At 35.8% G+C, this 12,481-nt stretch overlaps 1 protein-coding gene across 3 annotated transcripts; it reads left to right on the top strand.

Moving 5' to 3' along the window:
* The first annotated feature begins 279 nt into the window (after positions 1 to 279).
* On the top strand, positions 280 to 2,372 carry LOC103155237 (protein S100-A1-like). 3 transcript variants are annotated; one of them, XM_007576866.2, is made up of 4 exons: positions 335 to 412; positions 812 to 906; positions 1,629 to 1,779; positions 2,053 to 2,372. In XM_007576866.2, coding segments are annotated over exons 2-4 (318 nt in total). In that variant the 5' UTR covers positions 335 to 412; positions 812 to 904; the 3' UTR covers positions 2,218 to 2,372. The 3 variants fall into 3 exon arrangements, with proteins under 3 accessions (XP_007576926.1, XP_007576928.1, XP_007576929.1); XM_007576867.2 differs by having other exon boundaries at positions 812 to 911; XM_007576864.2 differs by lacking the exon at positions 812 to 906 and having other exon boundaries at positions 280 to 412.
* Positions 2,373 to 12,481: the final 10,109 nt, after the last annotated feature.

Below are 12,481 nucleotides of genomic sequence, written 5' to 3'. Positions count from 1 at the left end.
AGAAACATAACCCGCATAATAACGTTATACAATCAGTAAAGTCTTTCTGAAGGGCCCAGGTACCAAATGTATATTGTATAAACATGATAGCACAAATCTATATTTTTATAATAATGAAGCTTTCAAATTGTAATACGATGTAGTTCTATTTTTTCCTCTGAGTTGCAGCTCTGTGCCTCCTCACTTATCTGGGTGTATTCATTGGCTGATAAAAAGTAAAAACAGTTTGTTGGTTAGAAAATGCCTTAAATGGCCTGGCAACGCACCTGTGCAGCAGGGAGCGGTGCTTCTCTGCAGAGGGAGGCGCTTATCTGATTGTTGCTTGGACAGGCAGCACCACATATAAACTGATGAGAGGAAAACTCAGCAGCAGAAGACTCTTTGGTCAGGAACTATTTGCACCACTATTCAAGTAAGTAAATTGCCTCCTCTGCTTTTTCTTCTTTCTTTTTATGTGCCACTGCATCAGTTCATGTTGAGGAGCTTAATTATCACCAGCGCTGCATTTCACAGTTGGAAACTCTAATTTGTTCTTCGAATCAGTCAGGAATAAATAATCACAATTATTACAAATAACTAGCAGGGATGTTGCATAATTCAGAGAAGCAGCATTGTAGCAACTTTCAACTCTGTTACCGACTTTGTACACACACACTCACACTACCAGTGGTCCATTGTTGATTGTTGTATGTAGGCTGATATATATATATATATATATATATATATATATATATATATGTATGTCAGTTGAATTTGATACAAGCTATGATTGATTTTATTTATTTATTTATAATCAGTTTTACTTTACAAGTTGCCCTGCAGGGGGTCTGGCCTTTGTCTTTCTTGCTGATGGGAGGTGAGATGACCCCAGTGTCCACTTCTCGAGTGTCAGACTAAAGGGCTGATGTAAGGTTAGACAATTGACCTGTTCTGACTTTACTTGACATCAGTGACCCTCATTCATATGCCTTAAATATACAGATGGAAGTTCGCAAAAGGGGTTTTCACTTCTGTGATATTAACAGGGTGAATATAAATTTAATACTAGCTACTGGAAATTGTAATGATAAAAAAGCTGCCATTACTTGCATGTTGCATATTAGCCTTGTTATTAACCTTGATCACCTTAATCAAATCTAATATTTGATTAAGTATTTTCCTTCTGTTTTCAGAGCATTTGTAGGAAGCTGTAATGTTTGTAGAAAACTACTTATCCACTGTGTGATAATTGGTATCTTACCAAAATTGGCTAAAGCTGCATGTCAAGATAACTTGAAGTGAAAAGGCATTTAAGTTACTACTATATAGATGCATGTCAGAGTAACTTCAATGTTTAAAAACTGAAATTTTGGAGAAATTAAGATTATAAGGATATTTTTTTTTCTTTTTGACAGTGGTTGAAACACAATTGTCTATATTTGAACGGTTACGTTGTTCAGCTACAGACTGGAGTGCATGGAAACTGTAGATCTCAAATTAATGCTAACAACTAACTAGCTCTTTTGTTGTTTGTGCTTCATGCAGAGAATATAGCAGCATATTTCTCTACTTGTTTGTTACCCTCCTCCCCTTTCGCTACAAAGAAAAAAATATATATTCTTAATGTGTCTTCTACTCCTTAACCACAGGACTGCAAAAATGTCTTCCACTTTGCAAGGAGCCATGGAAGACCTTATCAAGGTCTTTTACCGCTACTCAGGAAATGAAGGTGACAAGTACAAGTTGAACAAGAAGGAGCTGAAGAAGATGTTCCAGGAGGAACTCTCAGAATTCCTGAATGTGGGTTTGAAAATAAAATAAAATAAAATAAAATAAAATAAAATAAAACTGCCAATCTTTTTTCAAAGTGCTAGCACTTTGAAAAAAGATTGGCATGTTCATGTAGAAACAAATGCATAATTTTATCTTTTTGTTCCTCAATGAGGAAATTTAAACTCCAAAAGTTATCTGAGTTGTAACTTCTCACAAATTAAATGATCTTGGAATGGATTCTTCTCAAAAATTTTTTCCTGTGTTGAGTAAAGATTGATGGCTTGTTTTATTTGTTTTAAGGGATCAAATGACCCCGGTATGGTTGAGAAGATTATGACTGGCCTAGATGACAACAAAGATGGTGAAGTGGACTTCCAGGAGTTTGTGGTTTTGGTCGCTGCGCTGACTGTGGCTTGCAACGAGTTCTTTGTGGATTGTCTTAAAGAGAACAAGGGCTCAAGCTAAGCTGGAAAGTTGGTTCATGACACTGAATCTGACAGGATCTACAAAAGCAGAAGTGGTGTAAATCCTCACACATCATCTTGGAAGATGGTCAATAATTTATATTTACCTGTCCATCATTGGTCTGCCATCTTTAATAAAACATAGTGTTTAACCTGTGTCCATGAGTCTTTTTTGGTTAAAAAGCTGTTTTTCTTGATCTACAACTTGTAAAAACTTGGTCTGCGTCTTTTTCTTGCATTTCATCAGATCTGAATGGGCTTTGATCCTAAAGGAAACCGTACGCACCACCAAGGGTAAGGGAGAGGAACTCTTCTCTGCCTCTCAGTCTAACTAAGTAACAGTTGTTACTGGAGAAACCCTGTTGCACTGAAGGCAGTGTCAGAAAGAGAAGGGGCTTTTTAAAAAGACAGAGCCCCAATTTTAAAGGATCAATATTTCATTGAAGTTGTGTTTTATACATACATTTTTAGAACAACTTAACAAAGTTAATAGTCTCATTATGTGCCTGGAAAATACGTAATACTACTACACTTAACACAACAGAGGGTTTGTCCTAAATATGCCCATGACTGCATCGCTGCAATGGAGAATTAATCTGATTTGGGGGGAGGGGGTATAATGGTTGTTTAAAACAAAGAAAAGAAAAAAAACAAGTGAGAATGCACCCACAACTTTACCTGTCACCTAAAATTTGGGAAACAGTTTTCTTTTTATGTACTTTTTATTTTTGTAAGTAAGGTAATAAATCTTTACTCAATTTACTGGAATAATTAGGTCCACTTTTTGAGCTGAATTAATTGAGGGACCCAAAGGTTTAGTGATGTAACGCCAGTTTATGGGGCATTTAATGCAACGTGCAGCAAAAAGTGTCTTCCATCAAAGCTCGAACAAAAGCTTTATTCTGTTCCTAAACAAAGGTATATTGTACAAGAACATAAAACAAGGCCTGTATAACAAACTAAACCCCATACTTGGAAAGCTTGGGTTTAAAATTTCAAAAACTTTCAGGCTTGGTTGAACAAACCCAGTAGAGTGATCTTACAGCTGCATACCAAGCTAACATGTTGTGCAATAGGGCTGTTTAATGCTTTTTAGGTACATTCTGTACATTTACCATTAATATGAGCTACTATTGTGTTTTAATTGCAGTCTATGTATTGGAGATTTTGGAAAAAGAAGTAATCTAGTCATTTGAAAAGACTGTAGTGATAATATTATGAAATACTGGCATGCTAATGCTATTACTAATAATGCTATGTTTTGATTTTTTTTTTAATATTTATATATGTTCCTTTTAAACACGTTTTTTGTTTATTTAATTTATTTTTTTTTGCTTTTCCATTTCAATTTCCTTTTATGTTCATGTAGATTTTAACAAAATTGCTGCCTAGTTAAACTGATCTAATCTTCACCTGAATAAGGTAAAGAAGCGACAGATTTAATTTACACATGTTCAGACTGGTTTGAATCCTAACTTGTAAAATGTGATCAAAGAAAGGGCTGTTTTGAAGAAAATAATGCAAGTTTACCTCAAGGTTGGAAAAAAATAATAGTTCAACATGCCCAGCAATCTCCCTATGCAGAACTTCACCCAAAAGCTGTTGGTTAATGAACAGGAACTATCTCAGGCTCTTCCTGGGGTAGATTTCTGCTCAGGAGCTTTTTTTTTTTCCCTTTACATTTGCATTAAGTGACCAGCAGATGGCGACAAAGACTGTATGCTTACCAAAGCTGAAAACGACGAAAAGGTACTTACTGTGCATTAACAGTTTTAACAAAACTACAGTCACGCTTAGAAAAAGTTCTAAAATAATTTGATGAAGTAAACTAATTGTCATCACACTGTTATAGTCATCTACAAAACGTATTAATATCTACTGTCTGATATATTTACAGATGAAATAAGCAAAATAGTAATAGTACAAAACAAAACTTTACCAATATAATGGTAAGTGAGAAACAATTTTGCATACACAAATAACAGTGTTAAGCTACAGAGCAACAGTTTGTCCTTAAAAAGGAAACTTTAAACATTTTCAGAAAATGTTGCTGTATTGTACTTTACTACAAATAGTTTTTATTTGCTCATGCATGTGTTTGCTTACAATTTTGCGTTAAGCTCATGCAGAAAGCAAGACTATGTACTGATCCAGTTACCCATTAACAGACTGACTGGGTCATCTTGTATTACCTTACTTCTTTTGTTTGAGGTCAGACCTTCTTCTGTGGTTTTACTGCTTCAAACTCTACTTTGTGATATAAAAGTTTGTGACCAGGACCAGCTCTTTGAGTCTGAGGGAATGATCAAAAGAAACCACAGACTGAGGCTCGATTATCCGTACGACAGAAGGTGGACAGTCGGAGAATCACCGTCATTCTTTCTGGAACGCTGAGTTTTTTGTAAAAAAACAGGATGTGGACTGAGCTACCACATACAGCACCACAACACAAAATAAGTTTTAAACTCTGTGAAGAAAGTTGGTATTTTCACATTCTAGTGCTTAAATGTGGCGTTTAACCATCAAAAGGTTAATTGAGATTAATAATTCTTTCCTAAGAATACACTGAATAACTGTTAAAAATATGTCATATCAATAAATAAGGGGCACACCTTTCAAACCCGCTAGCGACAAGAAATCAAAATGGTAAAAAGTGAAGCATCTCCTTTGAGAAAGACGGAAACTTTGACATTTGGAATCTGCTCCGTGTTATCGGACCATACTAAGATTAAAACTACTTGAAGTGAAAGAGAGTTATCAGGGAATCCCTCCTGTTTGCACAGTTTCTGCAGTGAAAGATGGACTTGGACAAGCAGTGATAGGAATTAAGTCAATGTTTACTTCTCACCTTTCTTATCGAGGTGGAAGTTTGCCCTCTACCAGACAGAGCGCCTCCTCCTCCCCTTGCCTCTCACTTTAGTATTCCAGCTTTTCTCTTCATTGCATGTTCAGCTGTTGAGCAACTGATTACGACAAAGTGTGAGAAGTAGAAGTTGAAACCACAAAGAAGCAAAATCCCATTGATATAACATGCATAACATTTATGTATGTATTATGAACTTGCATTGTGTTGGGACCCATTAACCTTTTCCACCAAGGTTAGCCCTAATCCTGAATGTAACTCATATTGATACTATATGTTTCTTATCTTTCTTTCTGGCTCTGTCTGGTGACTCATCTCTCATCTACCTGTTGCTTCATTAAGGAACTCCACCTCAAACATTGCAGATATACATATGTGTTTGCAAAGTGATTATGTGGGTGTTCTGGTTGTACTAGAGGAATGCCGGGAGATAAATACATTTCGTTCCCAGAAAATATCAAAGATTCAACAGAATAACAATGTCCAAGTGAGAACATTTGAACTTCTTTTTTTCTTTACTTGATTAAATAAAACAAATTCTTTAGTTTATTGGTGAGAAGATTAAAAAACACCTAAAATATAAAATTATTGTTTAATTTCTATTAAAAATAAAACAAAACACAATTTTTGCCTGTTATTTCTTTCAACTTCACAATCTTAAATTTGGAAACAATTCCTAGCTTCATTTCAGCTCAGTTCAATACAGTTAATTTTTTTTATTGCACCATTTCATAAGAAAAGTCATCGTCAGAACAGAGCTGTCACGTCTAGCACCAGTTTGCTCCAGATTATATAAGATAAAGACGGTTATTAGGACTCGAATCCCAGACATCAAATCTACATCAAGTCTAAAGTCTTTTGTGAATTAATTTCAACCAAAAATGGTTCTAATCTTTTAGAATTAACACGACATATCTACAATTTTATTGCACTTGACTAAAATATTATTTCCCCTGCTGCTCCAAAACACTATCTAACCCCAAAACTAATGAATACTCTGAGCTGTGATTTATGCAACATTATCTCCTCAGGTGTTTTATCACACCCATCAGTACAATAACGGAATGTCAAATTCTGTAAACAGTAATTTAGTTAATTTTTCAGACGGCACGTAGCCTTTCATGTAAAAAATGAAATGTTTCCTTACCACAGCTTCCACGACTTTAAGAATTTGCATTTTGTTGAAAAAAAACAAACAAAAAAAACAAATTCTAATATGGAATATTTTTAATTTTTTCTCAATACCTCTTCATTTTTTTTTTGCAGTTTCTTCTCTCTACTCTTACTAAAAATAAATTAAACCTGTTGTTTTGGCAGCACCAGTTTGCTTCCCTAGAACAAAATGTAGAATACACAGAAAATAAATGATGGTAGAAAATATAAATCTGTAACAGTCTACTCATGAAACTGGGGCAGAAGATGATGCATGCATTACTGACTCAAGGTGATGCGTCACCTTGAGTAAATATAGAACTTTTAATGCTTTGTAAGTCTGCCATTCATGATATTATGCCATTCTCAACAACTCCAGACCCCACTCCTTTTTACGTCAATTGTGCCTGACTGTTTCTACGTAAGAGTGTGTCTGACAAACTCAAGCAGTCAAGACAAAGGCACGCCATCCCAGTGCAGACAGAGAGTCTGCAGGCAGAGTGAACACAGATAAATTATACTGACTAATGGCTCATCAAACTGTCACAGTGAGCTCAGACAATGCACGCAGCACTGTCCAACCGCAGAATGTTAATAACAAGATGAAAACACAAAGGTAAAAGGGAAGGTTATACTTAAAGTTCCGGATGTGTGTCACTCAGGTTTTGGCAGAGAGGCGCCACCATTACATGTGTTGACACTGAATAAACGTGAGTATGTGCGTGAGTAGGTGAATGTGAAGCCAGAGATAAAAAGAAAGTACAATAATAATAACACGAGGGGAACTAATCCTATTCATGTTAACGCTTCATAAGATGACATTTAATTTTCTAATAGTCAAAGCTGAAGCTAATTTTTAGGCACATTATGAAGCATCTAGTTAGACTTGCTCATACTGTCTTTATATTTAACCTCTGTTGGATATGGGAAAGAACCAGTGGTGGGAGTTCAGTCATCACTTATTAGGGGGTATTCAGGTCTTCTTTCAATTTATATAACATCTTATTAAAAGGACTATGAACTATACATGGATGTATCAAAAAAGGTTTTAGCCACTTTCAGACCTCAGTATATCTTGATACTGATAACTGGCCAGTGTCTACATTTGAGGAGTAAATTCTTCAAAAGTAGACACTCTACTTGGCAGCACCAACCTTGTATTTTTTTAATCAGCAGTTTGGTGCTGATTAAAAAATGTTTCAGGTGCAGTATTAAATATGTGCTCGTTGAAATAATACAGTGTTTCATTTAAAAAAAAACACCAAAGTGTGTGGGCTAACTGGAAATATTCAGATTGATAAGTTTTCAAGTGGTGTCAGAACTGTTCTCGTTTCTGTTTAAAACATTTTTCAAACCACAGATATCTTAACAACAGTTTGTCAAAATTTATTACAGCAACTGGCTTTTTATGGCGGACTGGTGACATAATCATCTTGAAAAAAGGGAAATAAGAAATATCAGGAGTTTATTACAAACAGCTACTGTAAAACCCGTAATTTAAAAATACCAACAAAAATACCATCATGATATTTAGGACCAGATCAGCATGAGAAATCAGTATGTCTGCACTATTATTATTTTTATAAAATTGGGGAAGTGCATTACCAGCTTGGATATCCTGTAAATTAGGAGCAAAAACTGATGAGAAGCAATGGGTTTAATCTTTGATTTCATAAATTCAGTGGTCTGTAAATTAGCAAATATGGCTTGTTTTACAGGTAAAGACAGGCTCTTGTTCTGATGGAGTATTGTTGAGTATTTTTTAATCTCAAACAAGTTACAGATATCTGTTTTTATATGACTATTGCTTACAAGATATGCAACATAAATTCACATTTTTCCCTTTTGAGTATTCAGCTGGCTTTAATTGACTGATTCTTGTTTTTAATTTAAACATTACACAACTTTCTAGCTTTGGAAAAACAATGTTGCAACTACAGTAAGAAGTCTGCACATAAATGTTAGCCCTGAGCCTCAAGGATTTAGGGATTTAGACATTTGGTTTCCCCTTGAACAGAATTTGTGGAGAGATTTTCTCTAAAGTGTAAACCAGCATTTGTTGCTGGGAATTTCCTAAGTGTGAGAAAATATGCAGAAAGCTGTAAAAAAGCCAACATATTTTTGCTTTGTGATGTGACAAGTTATGGGTAACCTCTAGGACATACATTATACTTAACAGCAACATTCTGTGAATGCAGTGCTTCAACTAATATTTGTGTAAATAAGAAATGTAAGAACAGTGAAATGACTTTGGGTCTTCCCCTTAAAAATGACCTTATGAACCTGTGTTACAAAATATATTCATCCCAACCACAGACGTTTCCAGAGAAACACTTTCAGCTTCTCAACAGGCAAGTGATTCTGCTTTGTCCAAATATGGTAAACCATGATTAATCAAGTAGGTACTTTCAGAATTATTTGGGCCTGTGTTCAGCCACTAATGCTAAAATGAGGTTCATGACCTTTTAGTTGGCTGGAAGGAAGCAATGACAAACTGATCCTGTGAGAAGAATTAAGTTTGTTAAACTTGTGGTTGTAAATGGAATGAACTTAGATACCAAATGTCTAGTCATTCTGATCATACTTATTTTTTCTCTGTAGCCAAAATTCACTTATCCACACTCATACTCTAATACACAAATTGGTAGACAACCTAGGGGTAAGTTTCTTCACAGACTTTAACTTTCAACCTTTTTAACTACCAGACACTTACATATAAAAAAAAATCCCCTCTCACCCTCCGCGGGTGGTCTCATTTTCATCCTCTGAGCTCGGGTCCTCAATAACACCATATTAAAATAACAATAAAACTGCGACATTTTGTTACTTGCCATATCAGTCACAGACTATAACTTGACATCAAGATCGTCGAAGGGAGAAGAGTAATAGAAGTAAAACATACTGCCACCTGCAGGAGGGAGCTAGTATCACTTAGGTGTAATGTTTTTGACTATTCTTGCAGAAAATGTGCAATAAACTCACAAATATCAATAGCGTAGAAAAAATTGGGGAGATCTGTTGATGTTGCTTTAATTTCCTCAAAAAATGGAAGCACTCGATAGGGATGGGGTAAAGCCGTAGCACGTTCACATTTCTGCAAAGGAACATTACAATGTTCAATGTCTGTTCCAAAAATAATTTTCATGCTTGATGTGTCTAAATAAGGTCTCCTTATTTACAATGAGGATAATCAATAAGGTATATACAGATTTCTTCTTTTTTTGCAAAACAAATCAACTGGAAAATGCAAGTTACTTCATTCGCAAAGAGAAAATCTCTATCTCTAAAACTCTGGCTCAAGTCTTTCAAAAGTTGATATCTAATTTAAAGCTATATGGACTTTCAGATTATAACAATGCATTGCATAATGTTGAATACTACAGAGAAGATGTGCAAGTATAAGGGATGTAACAACTGCTCCTAGTTTCAAGGAAACATATTAACATATTCCTAGTTTTATACAAAAGTGAAATGATGCGTTTCCTAGAAATTGTATATAGTCTTTGATCATTAGGGAGCTTGAGACAGCCAGTCTAGTCACGTCTCCTTTTTCCCCCTGGAATTTAGTGTTGAAGCTTCTTTTGTTTAATGTATCTTCTTTTACCATTCAGATACAACAACCACCTACTATTAAGTGAAACTATATACTCTTGTGTCTGAAATGTAAAATAAATCACTTTACCTACACTAATTGCCAGTTTCTACATCCTGTTCTTTGATCAAATGCTGATTAACTCAAAAACGTTCTGCTATCTTTCTTTTACTTCCTGTTCACTTAGTTTTGAAAAGTAAGATTTGTGCCACGAGCGGCTTTGTTGTCAGTGACAAAAAAAAATACAGGGCAACAAAAAAATACCCTATTGATTAAAGCTTGCATTTTTAAATTAATAAGGTTTAATATGTATCTAATAAAGACCTGTTGAGCAGAAGTAGCTGCATCTGTTTAACTATCACATTAATATAAAGACTTTTGTCCATTTCTGTTGCAGGCTGTTAGCTTTTGTTTTCAGCTGATTAAAGCTACAATAAATTGTCAAATCTAAAAACATAGATCCTAGATTTTGTAGTCAGATTATGGAAGATCAAGTAAAGTATTACCTTAAGGAGAAACAATTAGAAACATCGGAAGAGTGTGAAACTTATCAGTTCGAAGCAGCAGACCAGGTCCGAAGGAGTATCACGTTTTCTGTCATCATTGTGACCGGTCAGCAGCTCTCATTCAGGGCAAAGTGAGGCCACTAATACCCCTGGGGGGTAGGTTTCTGTGTGCGGCCAATACAGATGGTTTTAGTAGGTTGCTTAAAGACTGATGGAGGCTGTCAACCTCGCCGGCCTTCGCAATCCTTGCCAGAGTCCAATGCTGGGCAGAACTCTTACATCCAGTCTGTGTAAATGCGTGTATTATCAGGAACGGAGGGCATCCTAGTGACGAACTTTGACCCTCAGAAAGGGGATCCGGACAAAGGAAGTTGAACAGAGAGGTGAAAAGGGGAGATGGAGGGCAAGTGGACGCCCGGCGCCACATTATGCCTCTTGTCTATCAAACTCACACCCCTCAGCTGCCCCATTCATACGCAACTCAGTCCTTCACTGAAAGTGAGAACCATCCAACAAAAACCAGTGGTCAAAAGTTTGTTTCCCTGCCTAGTTATGTTGCAAGTTCAGAAAATAAAGTATAATTCCAAAATGGACTTTATAATATAAACTTAGATGTGCAAATGGGAGAATTCAAAAAGGTTTGCTATTAAACAGTGTACCATGACACTTTACATGCAATGTTAATGTTAATGTTTAGTCTTAAAAACTGTTTTGTCAGCCAGCCTTTAAAAGATTTTAAAAAGTTGAAGTAGGGATGTCTCATTTAGATGGGTTCTTCTGCCATATTTTTTCAATTACCGGTGTCCTTTTCCCTGATGAAACTTGACTTTTAATGCCTGTTATTGGTCAACAAACTGTAATTATGTTTGCCCCATTTCCAGAGGCCATATGGCTGCTATTTGCTTAGCCAATTTAAAATAAGTCTTCTAATTATCAAGTCTACAGTCTGCAAAACTGTACTTAAGCTCTACATAATTATTCACAATGACTGTCAGAGAATGAATAACACTCCAAACACTGGAGATGAGAACCATCAATCCATCCAATGACTGCTGTACCTGCTTCACAGGGAATCTGGTGCCTGTTTCCAGTAATCACTGGGTAAGATTGGGGTACTTTTTCTCTGTCCTTCAACATTCCTTCTGTTAACATTCCTTCTTGTTTTAGCCCCTTAGTTTCTTATTATCTTGGTTGTATTTGATGTAAATTACTTTAGATTGCCCATATTGTCTTTGAAAAGTTGCCCATACATATCACTTGAGAGCATTATAGGTCACAAATATCATATTGTAAGAGGGAAGGCCTGCACCCACAACCGTTAAGGGCTTCAGTAGTTGTTGCATTTCTTGTTCCACAGTCCATTTTCACTTTCAACAAAACCGGAAGTGATGTTACATGCTGTCAGCAGTGACTTCACTGCTGTCACGAGTGAAGTCACTGTGTTGTTGTATGTGGATAAAACAACACAAAATATCAATGAAAATGTCTTACTTTATATAATGTTCCAAACAAGAATAACTCGTTCAAATACAAACCACATAACTGCAGTCGATCTAACAAATCTGGTGTTTTCCTAATGATCTAATTGACTTTATACCCTTTACAATAACATTGTGAAGTGAAAGAGAGACATTTGTGGTTTTCTGTCTTTCTACTGGATGGAACCTGCATGATATGCTAAACGCAGATTAGTGTGTGAAGGTTGAGAGAGCTATGCAAACTCTAACTTTAATACTAGTTTATAAATTTTACGACATTGTGCCTTGAGACAACATGTCACAAATTGACGCTATATAAATAAACAGAATACAAAAGGCGTATTACTGATCAAATCCAATGTATCATTTTTCAGTTTGTTAACTTAGACACCAGATCAAAATCTTAAGACCGCAGAGGAAGTTACAAATCCCTTGTCAGTTGGGCGTTATGAACTACACAGTTGTACTGTTGAAAGATCCATTCATCACTACAGAGACAAGGGCCCTCAGTCAAGATTGATGCATGCTCCAACATCTCCACGTAAGCAGGCGTGATTTGATGTTCCTGAACACCCTGCAGCACTGTTGGTTGAAAGATAAAATTTCCCACACCATGATGGAGCCTCCTCAACTGCAGCACTAAGAAAACAGTTAAATCTGTTTGTCACACCAGT

This window comes from Poecilia formosa, unplaced genomic scaffold (genome assembly GCF_000485575.1).
Source record: "Poecilia formosa unplaced genomic scaffold, Poecilia_formosa-5.1.2 Scaffold418, whole genome shotgun sequence".
Classification (NCBI taxonomy): domain Eukaryota; kingdom Metazoa; phylum Chordata; class Actinopteri; order Cyprinodontiformes; family Poeciliidae; genus Poecilia; species Poecilia formosa.
Note: the sequence above shows the minus strand (reverse complement) of the source record. Positions and strands in the feature narration are given on the sequence as shown.